The sequence below is a fragment of the Cololabis saira genome, chromosome 13, assembly GCF_033807715.1.
Source record: "Cololabis saira isolate AMF1-May2022 chromosome 13, fColSai1.1, whole genome shotgun sequence".
In the NCBI taxonomy this organism is placed as follows: Eukaryota; Metazoa; Chordata; class Actinopteri; order Beloniformes; family Belonidae; genus Cololabis; species Cololabis saira.
This window is the reverse complement of record NC_084599.1, coordinates 37,835,282-37,860,641: the sequence shown is the minus strand read 5'-3', so window position 1 is coordinate 37,860,641 and position 25,360 is coordinate 37,835,282. Positions and strand designations below refer to the sequence as shown.

General features: G+C 42.4%; 2 protein-coding genes across 2 annotated transcripts in view; one reads left to right on the top strand and one right to left on the bottom strand.

Moving 5' to 3' along the window:
- Positions 1 to 25,360, bottom strand: part of zc3h3 (zinc finger CCCH-type containing 3) — a 265,192-nt gene that overhangs the window by 160,948 nt on the left and 78,884 nt on the right. The gene's annotated exons all lie outside the window — the stretch shown is intronic.
- Positions 1 to 25,360, top strand: part of LOC133457949 (pituitary adenylate cyclase-activating polypeptide type I receptor-like) — a 94,723-nt gene that overhangs the window by 928 nt on the left and 68,435 nt on the right. Inside the window, exon 2 of the mRNA XM_061737337.1 lies at positions 16,418 to 16,523. Coding sequence (XP_061593321.1) covers positions 16,418 to 16,523 — 106 coding nt within the window. The remainder of the gene's footprint in view (positions 1 to 16,417; positions 16,524 to 25,360) is intronic.

The following is a 25,360-nucleotide window of genomic DNA, read 5'->3' as shown; positions in this document are numbered from 1 at the left end:
GACCATCATATGGCCGTCGATTTAACGCAGAACCATAATTCAGGCGAAGCTGCAGTCTCTGCGCTGATCCTGACACAGCGGGTCGGAGCGGATTTGGTCATGATGTTTAAACTGTGTTTTGTGATCAATAAGCACGGGTTTTAATTAAATGTAATTTACGAAGGATGATTTCACGTTCAATAAGATAAGTAATCAATAAAATACAAAGTTTTGGCACAAAGGCTTGGCCTGCTTGTGGGCGAGTGGAGGGGGGCACAATAACAAGAGAAGGTGGCAAGATATAAGGCGGAGAACTAAAGAAAAAGTGGCCTTTAATAAAACTTGTGCAACCATTTTTAAAATAGCATGCAGCAGAATAAAGACTCTCTCTCTGCGTATTCTTTGATTTTGGATGTCGCCTCCTTGCCACAATAACAGCAGCAGCAGATTAGCACCTTCCTTTCGAACGTATTAAATACAGACGCAATCACAATACGCGCAATTACTTTCAGGCTTGGTAAATCTCATTGCGCGTGGTAAATGAACCTATTTGCATCTTCCCCTCCCAGTATTTAGCGCTCTCTGGCGGGTACGCCCCATATTGATTATTCATCAGGGCAAAAGTACTAACTGAATTGCGTGTGCTATTTTGCGCATTTCAGAGACGCAGTCGTCTTTGCACGCTGTTAGTAGATCAGCTGGCACTTTGGTTTGCGGGTGCTGTCAAGTTTGCACACGTTTTTACACACGCAAACCTTTAGTAAATCGGGCCCTAAAACTGTAAACTGTAATGGGTCGGGGTGGAGGGAAGGTAGGAGGTGATGAAGGTTTTAATTAGTCCTTCAGTCTCATTGGGGTTTGGGGCGATACTACTACTACTACTGTCATTTAGCAGACGCTTTTATCCAAAGCGACTTACATTTGGGAGAAAAACATAAGCACAAAATCACATAGGAGGTCCAGCTGGACCAGTGCTGGTCAGACTGCTGAGAGTCCAGTTGGACACAGGTGCTGTCACGCCAGTGCTAAAATATCATTTTTTTTTAATCTATTTATTTATTTTTTTTTAATATAAGAAGGCTACTTCAAAAAAATGCGTGCAGCTACTAGATGCAGAAGTGCTTCTTAAAGGGGACCTATTATGAAAAACAGGTTTTTTCTTGCTTTAACATATATAAAGTGGTCTCCCCTCAACCTGCCAACTCAGAGAAGGAGGAAAGCAACCAAATTCTGCAGTGTCTGTACAGCCGCCCGGATCAGTTTCCAGTGTGATGTGGATCTACGAGCCGTTCAGATTCTGCTCCTGTCATTACGTAACGACGGGAGCGATGCGTGAAACCACACCCACAATTAACTCTGGCCGGAAGAACAACAACTAACTCCGCCGGCCGGAGCTTCCGCCATTTTTTCGTAGCGGTGTATCGCGTCATTCGCGTCATCACGTCAGGCAGCCAATCAGCACAGAGCCTCATTATCATAGCCGCCCGCCCACTCCTGCATCCTGAATCCTGCACAGAGAATGAGATTAGAAACTGGGATGATAAAGACATGGCTCAGAGGCTGAATTTCTAATTTATTTAGCAAAAACAATCAAAAGCTTGTTTTTAAGACATTCAAGGCCTGTTTAAAATAGGTATTAGATGCCATAATAGGTCCCCTTTAAAGAGCTGAGTCTTGAGCTTGCTCTTAAAAGTAGGTACAGACCCTGCAGGTCGGACAGAGTTTGGTCGAGTTTGGACCAAGCGTCTTTCACTGGCTGAGTGGAGCTGTGGAGAGGGAGTGTATCTCTGGATGAAGGAGTGAAGGTAGAGGGAGTGTAGCTCTGGATGGAGCAGTGAAGGTCGGCAGGAGCCGTTTGGGTAATTGTTTGGTAGCCAGAAGCAGAGCTTTGAACTTGATGCTGCAACTGGAAGCCAGTGCAGGGTGATTAGCAGCGGAGTGACATGAGCTCTCTTGGGTTGATTGAAGACCAGACGTGCTGCTGCGTTCTGGATCATCTGCAGAGGTTTAATTGAGTATGCAAGGAGGCTGACCAACAAGGAATTACAGTAGTCAATACTTGAAATGACCTGAACCAAGAGCTGTGTCGTATGCAATAGTACCTGGGACTGTTTTCTTGGGCACAGGGATGGTAACAGACTTTTGAAAACAGTTGGGAACTGCAGGTTATGTGAGGCAAAGGTTGAGTATGATGGTAAACACAGGTGCCAGTTGTTGAGCGCAGACTTTAATGACACGCCCGCTAATGCCATCTGGTCCAACTGCCCTCCTTGAGTGTACATTCTCACGTTATACTCCGTCACGCTGAGTGTCTCCGCCCCTTCTCTGCTCTCTGGCTCAAAGTGTGCAAAAAAGTTATCAGGTCTGTCAGCCGGAGAACCCCCACGGGTGTGTTTTATGGTCTGTAATGGTGCTTGTTCCTGCCACCGTCCCTCGGAGTCGCCCTGCTGTCGTTGTGTCTCCAGGTTCCTGCCATAGCGCTGTTGAGCCTCTTTCACTACTCTGCAACGTTCTAGGAAGCAGTTATCAAATATTTTGGTGATTGATTATTCTATGAAATATTTTATCGATTAATCGGATAAAACTTAATTTTTCTTTATTAAAGCCCAATTATAAATATACAATAGAAAACAAGACAGATTACTTGATTAAAAACAACCAAGTTGTTTCTTTTATGAGAATAGTTGACATTTATTCACATATTATGCAAACTAGTAAACTGTTTGTAAAATTTTCAAATAAAAATAAGTAACATTATTTTAAACTTAGCATTTCTTGAAACATTAAAATTTTTTTATTTTTTCTAAGTATCAAAAATAAAAAAAATTCTTAAACACTGCTTTTAAATTGTGCAACTTCACATTCAGAACAAACAGGTTTCAACAGAAATGCTTGGGACTAGGAACAAGAGTCTTACAGCATGTGGACCAGGGGCCTCATCTATAAAGTTTGCTTGCGCAGAAAAAGCGCCTGAAAGTTGCGGAAGCCGCCTTCTACGCAAATCCTCGGATCTAAAAAGAAAAAACTAACCGAAAAATCTGCTTATCTTTACGGCAACTCGGACCCTCCCGTAAAAATTTACTTAAGACACGGGGAACTGGCGACGCAGGCTGTGAGGTGGTGAAATGAAGCCAGATTCATGTCATACTCTTAATAATGTCATCACATATCACAACATATGTCAGACTTAAATAAAATAGCGCTGATCGTGTCCCTCTGTGTGTGAAGCTGTCAGTCAGGACTCTGGAGCTGCTGGAGCTGCAGCCTCCTCTGCACCGCTTTAGGACAGAACAAATGAGGGGCTGCGTTTAGGGAGCCCCACGGAGCCCCTCATTTCTTCCCTAAAGGGACTCAGATTTTTTTTCATATGAGTTTTGCGCGCGCGTGAAACCTTTAGGTGCTGTTTGTATATGGTGCCTAAATTAGGGTCCCGCGTTAAAACGACGCAGACCCTACGGCGTAAGGTACGCGGCGACGCGCAGCTACGCCGTAGGCTCTGCGTCGGTGACGCAGAACCATAAACCAGCTCTGAGCAGCTCTGAGGGGAGGGGGGAGGAGGGGGAGCGGGGCTGCGGGGCCGTTCTCGTATCGCTTTCATACAGTGTCTTGATAATTTGCAATTTAAGGCTGAGCCTACCGTTAGTTTTTAAACTGTAAAAAGTAAGGGGAAAAAAAACATGATTTTGAAAAGACGGGGGGACGTGTGTGTGTGTGTCCCTGTTGCGCCGGGGAACTCACGGCGTTTAGCGCAGCAACGGCGTGCTGCCACTCACTCGCTTTATTTTATTGTATACTATTTATATACTTATTCTAACTTTTACTGTGACCACCAAATAATGTGGTTTTCCTGTCCTCCACATTTCTACAACATCTCTGTCTCCGTGAAAGTCAGTGTCACGGTGGCTGCTACTTCTAATTCATTCTGACGCACAAACAGGCTGCAGGAAGCCACTGCGCATGCTCAGTAGGCTCATCCATATGCATTTATGGGCGTGTACAGGGCGGGGATTCAGCTACGCAGCCTTCCAGCTGGACTGTGATTCATAAAGGAACGTTGCGTGCAAATCTGCGTGCACATGGTTTTATTGATCCGGATTTTTTTTTGCGCCCGGCATTTTCGGCTTTTGAGCGTACGTGCACTTTTAGTATGACTCCTACGCAGTCCATTTTAAATGAGGCCCCAGGACCTTCATTTTTAATTTGAAATAATCCCAGACCTTCCACATCTTCTGTCTCTTCCTCTTATTACTTTCGCTTTGCTGCATTTTCTTATTGGCCCTGTTACTGTTGTCAGTCCCGGGCCGGCGTGTTAGCACGTTGCGTCACGTTAAAAAGAATCCGTGCGAAACGTGAAGTTTACATTTATTTTTTATTTAAACGAGGCTTCGAGGCAGAGGAACTTCTTCCATCATTTTTTGTAATGGAGTTACTCAAGGTACTCGAGGAATCATTGCAGCCCTAGTCTTATGTCTCCATGTGCTCCGGTCCTCCACTGGAGCTTGAGGGTTCTACACAGTTTTCTTACGGTTCCCAGGACCAGGGCCCTCTGGACTGAGGTCTCTGATGCTGGAGACTTTCTCCCGGCTTGGAGGACACAGGTCCAAGTTCTCCGACTGCCGTCTTCATCCCCCCCGTCAGCCCCTGGTACCTTTCCAGAGTCTCGTCTTCCTTCGTCTTGGTGTCGCTGTCACTGGGATTACCAGCAAATGCTTTCACGGGGCACAAACAAAGAAATTATTCAATTGTAGTCAAATTTACACCAAATTAAAATGAATGAAGTGAATTTAAAACCGAACCTGTAATCGGTTCAGTCACGTAAAAGAGCATTTATAGAATCCCAAATGCAAAAAAGGAGAAAGTAGATGCCTGGATGTGGAAACTACCGGCCTGAACTGAGTCTGTTTTCATTCAACGAAGGTCCTGGACATTTATGAGGTGGCGGGCGACAGCGAGAGGAAGAACTTTAAACAGAAACAGAATCAGGGCAGAGGCACCAGACAGGGCAGCTGCCTGTCTCAGCTGGCAGTGATGAGGAGGAGGAAGAGGAGGAGGAGGAGGAGGAAGAGGAGGAGGAGGAGGAGGAGGAGGAGGAGGAGGAGGAGGAGGAGGAGGAGAAGGAAGAGGAGGGCAGACTGCACAGAAAGACATGAAGCCAGCGCCGCCTCTTAATACGGGATGTAGGGTTCTACTTCCAGTAAACGAGACAAGCTCATCTGTTACCAGGGCGACGGGTCCAGCCCAGACATCCAGACGGTGTTTTGTTCATTCAAAGGATAACGGAAATCCAGTTTCCGCAGCTCAACCTGAAGAAAAGCTGAAAGTTACGACAGCCTCAAAAGCACCAGAGAAGACGGACCAAAGCAGCTTCTTCTGGTGACGGGACACTTCACAGAGACAGAAGACGAGTTCAGTCTAAATCACTGGACTCAGTCGTGTTGAGTCAAGACAACCGGACATCATGTGGACCAAGTCTCCTACATGGACAGGGAAACATCTTCAAGAACCAAAAAAAAGGAACACCAGTTGTCTTGAGTCGAGTCTTTCAGAGACACATTCAAGTCAGATTAATTCAGTCCATCCCCAGAGGGATTAATAAAGTCGTCTGAATCTGAATCTGAATCAGAATCTTGCAAATAAATGAATTTAAATGCAATGAATATCCAGTTAAAACCCAGTTAATCCACCATCTGTAGCGTCTTCCTCACGTCCAGGGTCATGAGGCTCAAACTGGTTCAACCTGAATCTTTCTCCACGATGAACATTCCAGTGACGCCATTTATTTATTTATTTTTTTTTACTTTTTTATTTATGCCCACAAATATCAAATACACAACTTTTTTTTCTCCAAAGTAATGCGCATTACTTTTCTCAGTCAAAAGTGTTACCGTGGCGAGGATAGATGCCAAAAAGCGCGCCCCACTTCATCTGATTGGTCCATATTTGATAGTTCCTACTTTCTGCCATAACTTTTGAATGGTGTGATATAAAGACTCGTGGGTGGTGTCATCAGACTCGGTATTGAGTATTTGACCTTCATTGGCATGAATTAGCCCCGCCCCTTCTTCTGATTGGTCAATATTTGATAGTCCCGAATTCTCTGCCATAACTTTTGAATGGTTTGACATAAAGACTCGTGGGTGGTGTCATCGGACTCGGTATTGAGTACTTGACCTTCATTGGCCTTAATTAGCCCCCCCACCCCCTCTTCTGATTGGTCGATATTTGATAGTTTCTATTTTCTGCCATAACTTTTGAATGGTATGACATACAGAGTCGTGGGTGGTGTCATCGGACTCGGTTTTGAGTCCTTGAACATAATTGCTGCAAATTAGCCCCGCCCCTTCATCTGATTGGTCGATATCTGATAGTTCCTACTTTCTGTCATAACTTTTGAATGGTTTGATATAGAGAGTCGTGTGTGGTGTCATCTGCTAAATGTCCAGGCCTGAAGAATCTACATGCAAGTCATACGAGCGCTTCCACTGCAGCCTGAACGTGCACAATGGTGCGAGGGCCCGTTCATCGCTGCTTGCAGCTTTAATTATTGATTATTATTGTTTTGTTTTGTTTTCACTACTGTTTCATGTTCGAAATAAAAATTTCAATTCAATTCAAAACTCAGAATGAATTAGAAATATAGCAGATTTATCCTAATCAATGGGCTTTTCACACATTTAAACTCAGAGCTGTCTTCCTCATCTTCTTTGAGCTAAGTGAGGTGACTTTCCTGCCGGCTGCAGCTTCAGACGTCACACAAAGATGAGAGCGGAGGCCTTCGACTGTAGATGTCGGGCTGCTAGAGGTTCAAAAGCAGCCATATCGGCTGGAGAAATGAAAACAAAATGCTTCAAACACCTCGACCCAAAGCTGAACGTAGATTAAAGGTCCAGAATGTCAGATGCCAAAGCTGCACACACGCCAGTGACCTCTGAGGATTATCTGTTTAACTGGTATCTGTGAAGGTTTGGAGGTAAATAACGGCGGCTGGCTGGAGGACGGCTGCAGGCGACTGCTGCCCTAAGATAATTGACCTCATTAAATCAGTGATTGAATTGAAATGACTCTGCAGCCACAAAAAGGGTTCGGGATCCACGGCGACAATTATTAAAGTGCAGAAATTGCGCTTTGCCTTTCCTCACACGCCATCAGGGCTTGTTATCTGCTGGAGGTATTGAAGCATCTCCCAGTATCACACACAAAGTTCTGGGTGTTGTTTTGGATGAAGGTCTAAATTGGAATAATTATATTAATCAAGTTTGCAAAAGATCAATGAAAATGCTTGGCTTTCTGAAAAAGGTTTGTCACTTGATCCATCCCTCTGTTCACTTGACTCTATTATAGTTTCCTATTTCCATATATGAATTAGTGCAATATTGTCTGGTCTGCAACTTATCCAACTTTTCTCAACAAATTTTCTCTTTTTATGAAATATTCACTATTATCCATTCACTCATGCTTGTTTGTGCATAAGTTTATCAATAGGAAACCAGATCTTCCTGTCACTTTCCAGCAGTTTTTTACTTTTTTATCTGATTTTAATTCATATCTGACTAGACACAGTGGCAATCTTCATTTACCCCTTCTGTCCAACATCTGGTCATCAATTTAATATTACATTTAGATCCAAAACTCTGGAATGACTTGAATGTGTCACTGAAGTCAACATTATCTTTTACCTCCTTCAGAAAGTTATTAAAAAAACATCTTATTCTTAACCTTCAATGACTTTATCTTTAATGTAATCCAGACCTTGTATCCACGTTCTCTTTTACGTTTATATTTATATATTTTTTTTTTTCATTTGTTGTACATTATCTTTGTTATTTCATCACAGTTGTTGATGGGAGTGGAACTCTGTTAGTTCGCTCTTCGTTCCCTCCATGCACTGTTTTAAAAAAATTGTGCTAAATAAATAAATGAAATGAAATGCTCCTTGTCATGTGTTTGCAGACTCAGAGATGTTAAATAATTTCATAAGACCTGTATCCTGCTGCCATGGGCTCCGTCTGAGGGAGGTCTGCTCCTCAGACCTGATATGACTGAACTGGGTTGTGTCACGGTGTCGCTGTGACGCTGCGTGGGTCGTCTTCAGCCCCCGTGGATATAAACTCTAGATGCTGTGGGAGTTTACAGGCCACCCGGCTGAAACAGATTGTGCAAATATTTTGCATGTTTCACGTTAAATTGTCCTCCATGAGGTTTTGTTTAGGCTGCATGATAAGATTTGAAATAGAAAATGAGACATAAACTGTCATTCAAACGTATCTGTGTGTATTGTGGAGCTGATTGGACTGTTTATTGGAGAGGATTTACTGGAAAAGGAAAGCTGAGAGTCAGAACCTGCAAATGGAGGTTGTAGAGAAGTTCCAGTCTTTCAAACTGCTGCACTAAGTTATTGTTGATGTTGAATCTTTCTGGTTGTTTTATTTTTGCTGGATTGAAGTTTCTTTAGAGTGTAGTTCAATCTTTTGTTGTAGGTTTTTCAATGCTTGAATAACCTTGCTCCGCCATATCTGTCTGATCTTCAGACTTACCGCCGACTTCGGTCATACCTGTCCAGTTTTGGATTTAAAAACAAGGGACATTTTCCGCTGCTGTCCCACCTGTTTATTATTACATTTTAAGACAGGTTTACGAGAAATCTAAAATAACTGTCAACCACTTGCAAACTACAATTATGTGCTCAGAATCTGATAGGCCGACCTTTGTTGACACTGAAATGCTGTGGACATTCCTGTGAATGTAATTCCTATAATACAGCCTAAATGAAAACACAAAAGGGAATTCAAGCACATGTATTTATTTTACACATTTTCAGTTTATACACACATTGGTTGTCCTCAAGTGAAACATTTACATTTTCACTAATGTGCACAGCGGATGTTTCATGCTGACGGACATCGGTCCTTCCCCCTTGAGAGACACTAAAATAACTGTTACAAATATCACAGAATGCATAACTGACCCCCGTCCTGCTCCTCTTTAGGAAAGTAAATTCGGTTTCCCATTGTTAGAGATATTTACACAAAGTCTTTGTTTTTTGGGCAGAGATGCCTTCTCTCTCGTTACATCCATCCATCTTTCTAACGCGTTCCGAGTTTGTTGTCGTTGTCACCACTAACCTCAGGAGAACTGCCACCCAGGCTACAGGAGGTGGCAGTTCTCGCGAGGCTAGTGCTAATTCAGTTTGGAGAGGCAGAGGAATGCTTTTTTTAAATTATGATATTACGGGGAAATACTAATACGGGAGGACGGCGGGAAAGAGTGTTAAAATACGATAGTTTCCCGGCCAAAATGGGAGACTTGAATGGTATGACCCCGATCCCTAAGATCAGCCGACCGGCTGCTGCTGACGGTCCCTAAAGACGAGTCTGAAGCTCGGAGGTGACGAATCATCCTCCGCCGCTGCTCACAACACAGGAACAAGTTACCATGAGTGTTAGACACACCTCGTCTCATCATCTTCTCATCTTATCTTGTATGGCACCTTGAAATACACCTGCTGTGAACCTGTTACTTTATTTCTTATATGTTTTAATGGACAGGATTTCTAGGTGCAGCCAGGGGCCGGAGGGGATCCGGTTTGGGAACCACAGGATTTCATCTCTGCTTTTTGCGGATGACGTTGTCCTGTTGGCTTCATCGGACCGGGACCTTCAGCATGTGCTGGGGCGGTTTGAGGCCAAGTGCGACGCGGCAGGGATCAGAATCAGCATCTCCAAAACCGAGGCCATGGTTCTCCACCGGGAAAGGGTGGCATGCCTTCTCCGGGTGGGTGGAGAAGTCCTGTGTAACCCACCTGGGTTTCAGAACTTAATGTTGTGGAACGGTGCAGTTCCATGGCCGACCAGAGGGTGGCGCGTCCGCTATGAGTAAACGGTCAGCCTGTGTTCACTCTCTTTTCGGCAGAAGTCATTGCCAAGAGCACACAGCTTACTGAGAACTCCCGGTAACGAATAAACACTCCTCACACCAGAAATTCACCATAATTCGCCTGGTACAGACTGTTAACAAGTTATTTGTTCGCCAGGGTGTTACATTGTGTGAGGGTTCAGCTGGAATGGAGAGCCTCTGTTAGCAGGCCTTAGCTCCGGTAAGAAATGCTAATGCGCCATCTTGGCTATCAGGACTGGTTGTGACTGTGTTACTCTGGATTCATGAATAAAAACCAATTGGAGCTGTGATACTGTCGCCAAGAGTACGAGAGACTACACAGATACAGATGCATATCATTTTAGTGGTGATAAATGAGTGTAAAAAGATCGCTAATTACGTTAGCACCGAGCTAATCCCGCTAGCCGCAAGCTAATTGTGCACTGTCATGCTATGGTTCACTTACACTATGCAGCTGTGATACGGTAGCAGAGCAGTAACAGTGTTTTACACCATTAAAGGTGCCTTATATTTAATTGTTTGAGGTTAAAGTTATTAACACAGTTCTGTTAAAAGAGAATAAATAGATTTAATGTGTTAAAAATATAAATAGTGAGTTTAAATATATTATTTCATTTACATGTTGAAGTGAATGGTGTGATTTGGTGTAGCCTACATGATTTGCAGCTAATTGACTTTGGGATATCTTGTGTGATGTAATTCTATTCATCTTGCAATGATTAGACAGTGTGTATCTTTCATGATTGATATACTAAGAGAGGAAATGTTAATGATAGTGATGATTTAAGGAGATCGATAGAGAGAAAATTATATTATAACATGCATTCTTCGCTGTTTGCATAGATTGGTTTTTTTACCCAGACCGAGTCGATCGAGATCTGAACTTAATGTTCAGTGGCGAGCCAGTTTAAATGGAAGATTGACTGTGGAGGAACCAGCAACACGGTGTGGCCAGCCGCAGGATCCATCTGCAGAGCACAGCATCGTCGATTCCCTTTTCATTAACAGACAGATAAGACTAACAATCAAAATCTACCCGGGTAGTTCGAACACAGACATTAAAGAACACACACTCATACACAAGAAGACCTTCGCTTCTTTCCTTAAAGGAGCAGTACACATTGGACATTGAACCTTTTATTTTGAAGAAACCTCCATTTTATTTTATTTATTTTTATGGTCCCATTTATTGTGTATTTGTGCACACTAGGAAGCCGGCTTAGGTAGGCAGGGTTTGTAAACTCATCTTTATTATTTGTGAACAATACATTGAATTCAAACCATTCCGTTGTGTGTGTGTGTGTGTGTGTGTGTGTGTGTGTGTGTGTGTGGTAATTCTGCTGACACAGGTTTTCAGGCTCTTCAGTCGTTCCTAGACCTTACTGATACTGGTTCAATAAACATCTATATACTAGGGGTGTAACAATATATCGTGCCACGAAATTTCGCGATACAAAAATGTCACAATACGTGTCGTGAAGGTGACAAAGTGTATCGCGATATTGGGTTGTTAATATTAATCTATTGTGTTGACTAGTAACGCGCATCCGACCGCGACCGCGCCTCGACCCGCGGACCAAAATCCTACTCCGCTCAGAAGAAAGTAGTACCTTTTTGCAGTCCCGTTTTGAGCTCTGAACTTTTACTTATGTAAGGCTGGTGTAGAGTTATGCCTTACCTTATTAAATTAAACCTTTTTCGGGTCTTGAGTAGGATAAACACGGAGACAACTTCTGCTAAGTTCCAGTGTACTTCAATGTCCGCTCAACAGCGTAGGATTTTAGAACATCAACACAGCACCTAGTGCTGTATCACTCCGCCCAATCTAAAACATACTAATCACTACAGATTAATTGACTACTGTCATTATAGTCCCTGATTTACAGAATATAAAGAATATATTTATAAAATAATGAACCCATAATTACCAAAATAACCTTCTTAACAAAAATAAATCTCCTCTTACACTTATAAGGTGAGCATGAATCAATCTTTTTTATGATGTAAAATTGTATGTATTTATTTACTTGTATTTATTTATTTAATTTTAGTTGTTAAATTTCTGGAAAAGAAAAAAGTCAAATCATACACAAGAGAAACTATTCAGTTTGTGTCTAAATATTTGTATTTGTATGAAACTGAAGATGCATAATGCAAACCTGACATTTACTTTTAGTTCAGTTTGTGGAAAATGGTTGGCCTGGCTTTCTCTTTAAAACTTGAACAGTTATAAAGAATTACAAACTGTAACAATAGGGCAAACGCACAGCATTGTTTTGTATTTTGTGTCTTTCAAATAAAAGACAATTTCCTCATGACTACCTCATTCAAGGTTGTTGAATGCAAAAAATACTGCTGTATCGTTATCGTGACCTCAATATCGTGTATCGTACCATATCGTGAGATAAGTGTATCGTTACACCCCTACTATATACTTACCTTAGGTAACCGTTACACCTGCCTCAGGTGGAGGAGTTCAAGTATCTTGGGGTCTTGTTCACGAGTGAGGGAATGATGACAGACGGATCGGTGCAGAGTCCGCAGTCATGCGGTCGATGTACCGGACCATCGTGGTGAAGAAGGAGCTGAGTCAAAAGGCGAAGCTATAGATTTACCGGTCAATCTACGCCCCTACCCTCACCTATGGTCATGAACTTTGGGTAGTATACAAGCGGCCGAAATGAGTTTCCTCCGCAGGGTGGCTGGACGCTCCCTTAGAGATAGGGTGAGGAGTTCGGTCACCCGGGAGGAGCTCGGAGTCAAGCCGCTGCTCCTCCACATTGAGAGGAGTCAGCTGAGGTGGCTTGGGCATCTGTACCGGATCCTCCTGGATCCTCCCTAGGGAGGTGTTCCAGGCTTGTCCCTCCGGGAGGAGACCCGGGGAAGACCCAGGACAGGCTAGAGAGACTATGTCTCTCGGCTGGCCTGGGAACGTCTCGGACTCCCCCAGGAAGAGCTGGAGGAAGTGTCTGGGGTGAAGGAATTCTGGGCATCTCTGCTGAGGCTGCTGCCCCCGCGACCCGGGAACGGATAAGCGGCGGACGATGGATGGATGGATGGATGTTTTAATGTCTTTTAACTTATTTTATTAACCTATTTTTGTCTTAATGTACAGCACTTTGGCTACCCCTGTGGTTTTAATTTGATTGATTGATTGATTGGTTGGTTGATTGGGGTATGAGGTCACAGTTACTCCTGGTGGGATTCAGCATTTCGGTGTAAACTTGTTTTCATGTGAACAGGACCTCAAAGTGATTTCGTGCCCCAAGGTGGTAATGCTTCATCAGCGATGATTGATTAATTTAACAACCCGTCAGCTGACAACAAACTCGTTTTCTACAAGCTGAACATAAAACGAACTGCGCTGCTGCACCCAGTCTGCAGTGGAGACACAAAGGGGGGAAGTGTAACATTACACTTAAGCTAAAAGGATTATTTTCCTGAGAAAAAGGGTTCCTGTGTAATTTTAATGAACAGAGATTAGTTTTCAGGGGGATATTCGGCGCCTAATGAAAGGCTTGAAATGAAGCTGTAAAAAGATAAAACAAACCGCAATATTCACCACTCCATTTAAACCTGGACTCTAATTGGAAGAAGCAGACGTGTGGGTAGTTTTCTCTCCGGTCAGCTGCGAGATTACAAGCCATCACATTTCAGAAATAATTATGATGTGCAATTTGCTGTTGAATTAGCAGTCTAACAGGAGTCTTGCACCCTCAAGATGCACGCAGAGCCTTTGACTGGTGAAATATGCTGAATGAGTTTGAGTTCCACATCCCACTGCTGCACCGGCTACAACAGGGTTTAGATATGTTATCTGAGTAAAGGAAAAACACGCAGCTTTTAAGATCTCAAGGTGGTTGTGGCTCATCCGCCCACAGAGCAGCAGCACCTCCGGCTCTCCCAGATGCAGCGAGCTGGAAAAATATCAACAAAGAAACTTTTCTCTTGCAAAGGTTGAATATGTTTAGCCTCTGCTGCAGAGATGCTACTGAAAGTTTTATAGAAAGAAGCTGCCAGCGCTTCCCGCTTCACAACAGCGTGCAAGCATCCGTGGAAAGATGTTTTTATTTAAATGTTTCCAGATGGAATCAGCGTTTGTTTTGGTTTTACATATACAGAAATTTGGGCTTGTTTGAACAACAGTGATTTTAATATTACACAGCAGAATATATGCATGAAGCTCTTGTGACTGCAGCAGTTTGTTCCTACCAGCTTCTCCAGATTCAGAGTTTGCCAGTAGCGTCTTCAAATAATCCGTCAGGGGTAAGCAAGGACAAGATGTAAATTGGAAGCTCTTGCACAGGAAGAGGAGGAGACAGGTTTCACAGCTGAAATGATCAGAAGATGGACAGAATATGGGGGTCAGGGCTCCACACAGAACCCTAAATTACAACCACTTGTTTTGACTAATAGAGCTTTGATTGCAAGAAAGACATCTGGCTCCCCAATATCTGACCCCTGAACAAGGACATTAAACACACACACTGATGAACATGCCGATAAAAACTTTCAATTCAATTCAATTTTATTAATATAATGTAGGGCTGCAGCTATCGAATATTTTAGTAATCGAGTATTCTACTGAAAATTCCATTGATTAATTGATTAATTGGATAAAACATATTTTTGTTTAGTTAAAGAGCAATTATAAATATACATAAGATGTTAGAAGTTAATTGACATCACTAAGACTAAATTATATAATACAGTAGGTTCATGGCTGTGCATTTAAAAACCCTGAACTTACACCAGTTGACCAAATTCACTGCCTTCACTCAAAAAACTATGGATCTTACCAAGAAATGTTCTTATTTCTAACCTAAAAATGCCATTACACCTGATAACACACATCACTTAAAAGGTTAGGTGTTTTTCCCACGTGTTTCAATTGAACTTTCATTTGTGTCAAGCAAATTTTAAGTTCTAGTTAAGTTTTAAGTTAGAGTTTTGGCAGTGTTCAAAATAAAATTACGAGACCTGCTGGATTGGAGCACATTTTATTTTAGTTAAAACTGTAGCGCCGGGAACAGATGTTTAGAGGAACCTATGTATGTACCGGGTGAAGGCTGATTTATGGTTCCGCGTTACACCAACGCAGAGCCTACGCCGTACCCTACGGCGTAGGCTCTGCGTCAATTTAACGCGGAACAATAATTTTGGCTTTAGAGGGGGAACATATAGGAGAACGGACCAGAAGAATATAGAGTGGATTAAAAATAAAAGTTAAGCACTGAGCTACATGTGTCTCCGTCTGGGCCATTGCAGACTCATTGCCTGATCATGGAATGTTACAAAAACCAAACATATCCGCCGCCACTTTCTTCTTCCTTTTATGTGCGCGGCGTCAGCGCGTTGTGCCGCATTAAATGTAGTCCGGGGCGTAATACGATGCTTTGAGCTGCAAAATTAAATGATTCCTCGAGGCAGAGAAAATTCCTCGATCATTTTTTGTAATCGAATTACTCAAATTATTCAAGGAATCGTTTCAGCCCTAATATAATGTCTATTACAACAGAAGTTGTCTCTAGGCGCTTTCCACGGACCCACATGACCCCTGAGCAATTATTACATAAACAGTGGCAAGAAAAACTCCCATTTGGGAGGGAAGCCTTGACCAGGACCTGGATCATAAGGGGGGAACCCTCTTGCTGAAAACCAGCGGGGCAGAGCAGGAAAAGAGAGAACAGACAGAGAGAATGAAGAACAGAGAAAGGAGAGACACAATGGCTAACTGGTGAACTACAGGGATGAACATATAAACAGATGTAGACAGCAGACACTGAGGTGGTCAGAGGGGGGAGGGGGGGCTGCAGGTCAAGATGTCAGTAGGCATCGTCCAGACATCCATACAGACAGGTGGAAGCAAGCAGTGGGATGATCACGGGGGGGGACTGCAGGTCAGGATGAAACTCCTGAAGCTCTGGCCTGCAGACGTGCACAGAAGAGAAAACTTGAGCACCAGACCAATTGCAGCTTTTGTCTCAGAGCATCGTGTTTAACACAGTTCACAACTGCAGGTCGGTGTTCTGCTTGAAATGGTTCTCACAGTCAGGACCTAACATCTCCCCCAGAATTATTTGTGCCTTGACAGCCAAAGAAACATGCCAGGACCTCCCTGCAGATGCTCCTGGTGTCTACATTTCCATGGCTCGTCATCTCAGTTTATTACAGCGCTGCCGGTTTCTGGGCTTCATGTTCCTCAGATGAGAAAGACGATAGAAAAGGAACTTTGACGGTGGACATCAGGACTTAAAGAGGAAGTAATTAATGTTCAGCTCAGGAGGGGAACCTGTGAGTCTTCACAGCGGGACCAGAGCCAAACGGTTGCATCACTACCTGAGTGAGGAGCAGAATCTTGAGACTGTCCGAGATATTTGGTTAACTTGTTACCAGTAAGGTTTATGTGTGACCACATCAGTCTTCAAAGTGTCTCCTCATCAACATTTCAGGATCTGTGCTGCTTGCTACACCTTAAACATGGGCCTGGTTTCTTTTCGCCTCAGGATTTGAATATTTAACCTGTGTTTTCTCCTCCCTGCAGACGGAGGCCATCCACCCAGACTGCGCTCTGGTGGCGCAGCACATGAAGGCGGAGGAAGACTGCAACCAGATCCTCCAGCTGGACACCAACCGCTCTGCCAGGACTGGTCAGTGTGCATTTCACTCACGTTGTGGGGACAGAGATTTGCACAAGTGCTTTTGTGTCTGGAATCACTGATTTGGGAAAAAGTCCCTGCAGGGATCGGATCCTCGCGGGGCTAAACTCTGGATGTGGGTCCACAGCCAAACTTCATCTGTATGTGTGTTTTAAAATAATAACTTCAGTCTGGTTGAATCATAGATGAACCTCAAAATGCTCGGAGCGGTAGCATAACATGTTATCTTATGAAATCATTTTAATTAAACGTATATTGTGTAATAACAGCGTTCATCCGAGGGTGAAACGACAGGAAGGAGGATGTGGAAGTGTTTTTCAAGTTCCTCCCATTAAAGTCTGTTAGTAAAATTAACAGCACAACAAAATATATTCTCTTTAAAGTATGAATGATCCACCGTTCAGAAGTTAACGCAGCGCTAAACGCTTAGTGACAAACACGACCACGGCCCTCCATTGGCTGAGCTGGCCGCCAATCAAAAGACCACACCTCTAGTTGCACAACAATTTATTTATATATACATACATACATACATACATACATACATACATACATACATACATACATACATACATACATACTGTGAGGTTAATCAACTCTTTTGAATTAAGATTGTCATTATGAACGCAACAGAATTAGGTAAGCTCAGAGAAATTGAGTGCTGCGTTTTTCACAAGTTTACAATTGTTAACAGAAGTTACAGACAGGCCATTCCCTGATGGTATTTAGGTATTTATGGCTTTGTTAACAGCTGAGCAGTGTCTTTAGACACATCTGTGCAAAGCCTCACAGAGTTCCAGAAGGAGCTCATTTATTGACCCTTCATGTGTTTCAAGACGTTAAGCTGACTTCAAGGTTAGCTAGGTTTAGTTGGACCATCTGATAACACGAGACCCCCATGAAGTTTGGCCTGGTGACTTCTGGTTTGTAAATAACCCAGTGTTTTTAAAAACCATCTGTTCAAACCACCAACAGAGGTACTGTTTTAGTTGACCCCTTGAACCCTTGTTTTGAAGGATGTCTGTTTGTTTTCTTCATACCAAGCCTCTTTAACTGAAAAGTCATGTGTGTGACCATCTGTTTTTGTCAATCGTCCATCTATACATTCACTGTTCCAAATATGGTCATTCCTGTCATCCTTTGCTTAATAAAAGCGCCAGCTCTGCAGAGAGCCAGTTGAGAGAAGTTCTGACGAGCTAAGAGAAGGGCCGTGTTGCCTAAAGCTTCTCAGGATTCCTCTCCAACCTTCTGCAGAAGGCCATTGAAAATCATTCCATAAGTCTCCGGTGTCTTTTTCTAAGTTAATTAATGTATGTTAATGACTTTTTAACCTAACACATACATACATACATACATACATACCTTGAATGAGGAACATATGACTGGAAAAAATGGTCTTTTATTTGAAAGACACGAAATACAAAACAATGCTGTGCGTTTGCCATATTCTTACAGTTTGTAATGCTTTATAACTGTTTAAGTTTTAAAGAGCAAGCCAGGCCAACCATTTTCCACAAACTGAACTAAAAGTAAATGTCAGGTTTGCATTATGCATCTTCAGTTTCATACAAGTACAAATATTTTGCCACAAACTGAATAGTTTCTCTCATGTATGACTAGACTTTTTTCTTTTCCAGAAATGTAACAACTAAAATTAAATAAATAAATAAATAAAAGTAAATAAATAAACTATGAAAAGTCCCAAACTCAAAATGCAACATGAATGTTATTTAGCTTATGAGAGAGCTAAGAGCTTCACATGCTCCAGCCTGAGGTCGTAAGGTGAACCCCGTTATCGTTTCATCCTCCCACCTTTGTGGACGACACAATCTTTACTTCATAAAAAAGATTGATTCATGCTCATCTTATAAGTAAAAGTTCAGAGCTCAAAACCCCCCAAGAGTCCCGTGATCGGGACCAAAATGGCACTAGTTTCTTCTGAGCGTAGTAAGATTTTAGTCCGCGAGTCGAGGCGCAGTCGTCACGTGATCCCGCTGCACCAATAGGATGCGTGTTACTAGTAAACACAATATATTAATATTAATAACCCAATATCGCGCTACAGTTTCTCACCTCCACGACACGTATCGTGACGTTTTTGTATCGCAAAATTTCGTGGTGGAACAAAAACATATTTACTGACTGCACAGATTTCATGTATATGAAACCTAGATATTTTGGAAGCAGGCCATAAACGTGTCTCTGTTGTAAAGTTGGACATTTTAACGCCATGAAGACGTGGAACCATGAATACCTCTGACCTTACCATTGCTGTAGTTGAAGCAGAGATGATTGATAAAGAATCGGATTGGTAAATAGAGTTGGAGCAGAGCCTGACGAGCTTCGGAGAGCGTTGGGGATCCTGATTCAGTGGTCTGTGGATGTTAACCGAGGATAAGGTGGGGAGAGCTGGAACAGCGAAGCCTTTTTGAGTCATGAGGGGATTGTTTTCAGGGTAAAACATTTAGACTTGCAGTGCTGATGATGTGATGAGGAGAATCAAAGCCAGGAGAAGAAGAGCGTTTCAAAGGCATTCAGGCGACATTAAACGTCTAAAACCGAAGATAAAGTGTTTGAGTTGAAGCGTTTCCTCAGCACCTCCAGATGTGGAAAAACTCTGATGGGTGAATACAGAATAAAAATTTCACTTTTACTGTGTTTGAATTGAAGGACTACGAACTGACCCAAAGCAGCGCCGTTTCATCCATTTTATCATTTGTTTTGTTCTTTATTACATTTAAAAAAAAACACATGGGGATATTTTCTTCCCAAAAAAAACAAGAACAGGTCGGGTCCACGATCACAAATCAATATTATTTGGTCAGTTTCAACATGAGAGATTGTTTAAATCTCCACTGTTATATCCATCCATCCATCCATCCATCCATCCATCCATCCATCCATCCATCCATCCATCCATCCATCCATCCATCCATCATCCATGCGTCTGTCCATCCATCCATCCATCCATCCATCCATCCATCCATCCATCCATCCATCATCCATGCGTCTGTCCATCCATCCATCCATCCATCCATCCATCCATCATCATCCATCCATCCATCCATCATCCATCCATCCATCCATCCATCATCCATCCATCCATCCATCCATCATCCATCCATCCATCCATCCATCCATGCATCCATCATCCATCATCCATCCATCCATCCATCCATCCATCCATCCATCATCCATGTGTCTGTCCATCCATCCATCCATCCATGCATCCATCATCCATCATCCATCCATCCATCCATCCATCCATCCATCCATCCATCCATCCATCCATCCATCCATCCATCATCCATGTGTCTGTCCATCCATCCATCCATCCATCCATCCATCCATCATCCATCATCCATCCATCCATCCATCATCCATGTGTCTGTCCATCCATCCATCCATCCATCCATCCATCCATCCATCATCCATCCATCCATCCATCCATCCATCCATCCATCCATCATCCATGTGTCTGTCCATCCATCCATCCATCCATCATCCATCCATCCATCCATCCATCCATCCATCCATCCATCCATCCATCCATCCATCCATCCATCATCCATGTGTCTGTCCATCCATCCATCCATCCATCCATCCATCCATCATCCATCATCCATCCATCCATCCATCCATGCATCCATCATCCATCCATCCATCCATCCATCCATCCATCCATCCATCATCCATCCATCCATCCATCCATCCATCCATCCATCCATCCATCCATCCATCCATCCATCCATCCATCCATCCATCCATCCATCCATCCAGGACCACAGATCAAAGGACTGGGACTCTTGCTCCCCTAAGCTCCACCCCTCCTTCATTGCTGCATCGTCAGCATATTGCATGCACAAATTTGGGGACGTTAAATATTGATACCATTAAAGGAGCATGAGGCTCCTTTTAAGAAATGAGACTCTCTAGCGCCACCCTTCACCACGACGGCCGTCGGGGGTACTGCAGCCAACAGTGAAGCCGGCACGGGAGAACGGGGAGAACGTGCATGCAGCGTCATGTGACGTCACATCCGCAGGACAGCGCGGGAAATTTGGACTCCGAATTGCAGCACATTTTGCAGCACACAGCCTGTTCAAGGCAACGGAGAGATACACTAGAGGGCTCATTCTTTTTGGTTTGGAACGCTTCATCTGACATTATTACTAGAAAACTTAAAACATATACGAATTTTTTTCATAAATCCTGCCTCAATCCTGCCTCAAGCTCCTTTAACTCCTTTGCAATGGAAAAAAAAAGATTTGTGACTTTTACGTCTTCTGTGTCCATTTCCCCATAATGAAGCTACACCGGCTCGTCTCCTCCAGGTTTGGTGCTTGTTTATACTAAAATGTTATGTTACAAATAACTGCTGCATGTCTTCATGCATCTAATGATCGCTGATCTTTCATCAAAAACAAAGCTCAGTTACTTCATATTATCACATTACCTTTAGAAGCCAAGCTGCAAGACAACCAGAGGAACTAATTAGGTGAGGAAACATGTCAGACTGGGGGAACCAGCTTGGATTTGCTATCTGCCTCTTAGACAGGAGGACGTCCACCTGAATCAGGAGAAACTTCATTTACCCTTCGATGCGTCTGACAAACAAAACAAAACACTTGAACAGCCCGTCCTTCTGGGGGGACACTTCAGTTCCATCTGAGATGATGTGTACGTTGATTACATTTGTTGTGAAGAGATCTGAGTAATGCAGCAGGATGACCGCCTCTCCTCCCCTCCTCTCACACAGTTAGACAATTGTCTGCTCGATACCGTCTGTCCAGGGTACGACTGGTGTGTCTCAGAATTAATTCCATCATTTACCACCTTTGCCTGTGCTTGCCAAAAAAAAGAGAGAAGTGTTGTCTGTGTGACACCGAGGCAGGACAGAGCTGGTTTGTGTCCAAACAAGAATGGCGACTGAAATAAAAAAGAGACACTGTTTGACTTTCTCAGTTAGCTGGGCTGTGATGAGGGACAGTCTTAGCTGGAGGACCAGGTTTCACCGGAGGCTCGTGTGCTCATACGCAAGTCGGTGGTGAATCCATTCACGTCTATGGAAATCCCTGTAATCTCCATAAAGTGTGTGACTGATTCTGTCCATCAATCTTCATTAAACGAGGATGGATGGAACTCCGATTGAGCTCCAGGGTCTTCAACGACCCAGGTCAACCTGTCTTCTGGGTCCACAGGGCTCTGTCTATGGCCTGGGATGTTAATTTGTGTTACGTTATCTTGGTCCATCCACACTTGGTCCGCAGTGCGGCTGGAGCTGGAATGAGGATTGATTAGGAATGATTGATTGATTAGGGAGCTATGTGATCGAGCACCAGCGGGTCCTCATGGGCCTTCTCATAGCTGGGTTCCAGCAGAGGTCTGAGCAAAGTTCAGGACCTGAAATTAAGTACCGTATTTTCCATACTATAAGGCGCACCTAAAAGCCTTTAATTTTCTCAAAAACCAGCAGTGCGCCTTATAATGCAGTGCGCCTTATATATGATCATTACGGTAATTTATGTTACTGTAGTCAGGGGGATTGTGGGTAATGTAGTTGGTGTTGCTGAAGTAATGGCGCTAAAAACGTCAGGAATCGTCACAGACGTTCAAGACAACAGCAGCAACGCTGACTCGCATAATGGCGACTTTGACGAGACGGAGCAAAGCTGGTTTTTATTTTGTTAATAAAGTTTGACATACGGTACTTTTCCTCTTGTTTTTTTTTTTTTTTGCATTTGCTGTAGGATTTTGTAGCATTTCCTGTAGCGCAGCTCCATCAGGTAAATACGTAACTCAACCTCAGCCACTATAGTATGGTATGTTACCAGATATTTAGTGCGCCTTATAATGCGGTGCGCCTTATATATGGAACGTGTTTTTAACTACATCATTCATTGTAGGTGCGTCTTATAATGTGGTGCGCCTTATAGTGCAGACAATACGGTACTCTGTTTGCTTTTTTTTTTTTTTTTTTTGGAATCACACATCGCATTCCAGCAGCATCTCTACTGCGATCCATTTTTCTTTTTTTTCTTTTTCTTGCAAACAGAAAAAAAAAACAAAAAAAAACATACACATCAGGTGTTTTCATTAAGATAAAGAGAAAAAAAAAACTTATATAAAGACAAATGGGTAAATGAAATACATCTCAAACAAAAGCAGGACGTCTCAGGGAAATATAACTTTTCCAATCTTCCCAGATTGCTTCAAATTTGGATTGTTGCAGCCTCATAGAGAACGTTATCCTCTCCATTACAAAGATATCGTAAATTATATCGTACCAATCATCTAATGAAGGAGCATCTGGCTTTAAGCCACTTCTAAGCTTTTCGCACAGCTACGCTTAGCAAACCAAACAGGTATCTTGATTCCACAACCATAGATATAGAGTGTGCAAACCCAAAAAGAAATTTGTCCTAGTTAAAAGCAACATCTGACCCAAAAAAATCATCACTAACTCTGAATGGATTTTATGCCAGAGAGCATTTACTTTTGGACAGGTCCAAAACAGGTGATAGTGGTTGTTCCTCCTGGTAGCCACATAACCTCCAGCAGCTGGGGGAGCCTGAACGGTGACAGCTCTGAGCAGGTGGAATAAAATATTTAATAAGAGACTTCCTGCCAAAAGATCTCCATGAAGTTGACTGTGATATTCTCCATTCGAATTCACAGTATTTTATCCATCCAACATCCTCTGAGAGGCAACTGTTGGTTTCCCTGTCCCATTTTAACTTAATCTGTTTGCTTTTTTATATATTTTTTTCTCCAAGTATGTGGAACTATTTTAAGACAACAAGTAATGAGCTTTTACAGTTTCTACCAACGCGCACCCACTTGTGATGAACACTATGGGGCATAATCTGTATCTGTCCATCCATCCATCCATCCATCCATCCATCCATCCATCCATCCATCCATCCATCCATCCATCCATCCATCCATCCATCCATCCATCCATCCATCCATCCATCCATCCATCCATCCATCCATCCATCCATCCATCCATCCATCCATCCATCCAATAAATGATATGAAGTTGGCAGGGTTCATACAGGTTTTTGAGATCCTTGAAATTACTTGAATTTCAATGTTTCCAGTTTGTAAAATTCATCAAAATTGTAATTTTTCTACACAACAAAGAACTATTCAGTTGGACAACCCAGAATTCACTTTATCGTGTTTCACCTGCAGGAAAATAATGAATCTTATATAATTATAGGACTATTATGGGGCTGCACGTCTCAGCCCCCCCCCCCCTCTCTTTTGTACCACACAGATGGAACGTAAATGATGAAAAATGTTAATTCAGCATCACAGTTGCAATCAAAGCAAAGGTCAATGCAAGCGTAAGTGAATTTAAATGATAATGGATCTTAAAAAGGTCTCTAAGACTGAGACTCGTATTAAAAAGTGTCTTAAGTGTATAAGTCAGGCTACATATGGCTATTATATATATTTTATAAATGCTAAGGATGACTGAAACTGATCTGTGGAGTTTTATTATTTATCTATTTTTGGATTTTTCTGTATTTTTGTATTTTTTTGTTGTCGGCATCTAAAATCCCTCACAGTTACGGTGCACATTGAGAAAGAAACCAAAAATATAACTAAGGCACATCAAAAATAATTTAAAGATGAAAGAAAAATGAAGAGGATGGCAATAAATAAGCCGTCTGTGTGAAAAGAAACGGACTCATCCTCAGCGACCTGCTCACATGCACGGAGACGCACGTTTAAACCTCCTTTAACGAGCTTTACAGGCATGAATATTCATGCGTGTTCCAGCTGTCCTCCGGAGGAGCTTTAAGGTTAGGAGGGTCGGAGAGCAGGCGACGGGCGGCGAATGCAAACTCAGAAATTATTTCTGGAGACATTTTCCTGAAACCTGAGCTGGTCTGGAGGAGCTCAGCTGACGGGAAGGACGCCAGGGCCGGTGGAGGCTTTTTCCCAGCCCCGGAGTGTCCTGTCCAGGACTAACCCTGCATAAAATAATAACACTTCAGTACTAATCCACAGTTTTTATTTATATTACATTTAAAGAGGGTCAGTTTTTTCACTGCAGTTGAAGCTGTGTGCATTCTTCTGCAGCTTTATTCCTCTGCCGTTGTATTTCTTGTCTCGTCTGTGTAAATAAGTTTACTCTTCTGTCAGTGACGCAGCAACATGAAGTCCTCCTGAGCCACTGAGTTCCTTTAATTTAGATGTTGAAGTGTTCGTCGACTTATCGTTTTAGCTGAAACAGCTTGGCTGATGCAGAAAATGAAAATCACAGAATCAACCCAAGATATCTTGAAATACTTTACACTATGAAGCCTGTGACAAATTTAAAAATAAAGTTTAATGACCACGACAACCTCGATCCTAGGAAGAATACTTTCAATTTGTCAACAAATGTGCAACAAAAGTAATGAAAAATGGTTGAAAACTATTTTCCTTAAAGGACGATTGATTGATTTCTTTATTTCGAACATGAGCACAAAATATATAAAAATAAAACAGCAGAACAATTAATCAATAACATAAAAAAGAACAATAATAATCACTAAATAATAAATGTACCATCGTAAACAAAGTAGAAAATAATTATTAAATATAATAGCAAATGTGTTACGCTCATAAGTAGTAAAAAAGTAAAACACTTATGAACTCAATGCTATTTTTTTCAGTTATTAAATTTGAAGAAAAGAAAAAACTTTTAACTTTAATAGTAAGAATTTTATAAATATAAATTGTGGTATACCCGAGTATTAATCACCTGAGTTATTAACCCTGAGTCCCTTTTTTGCAGGTGATTTGGTAATAGGTTGTTCCTGGCTCTGTAT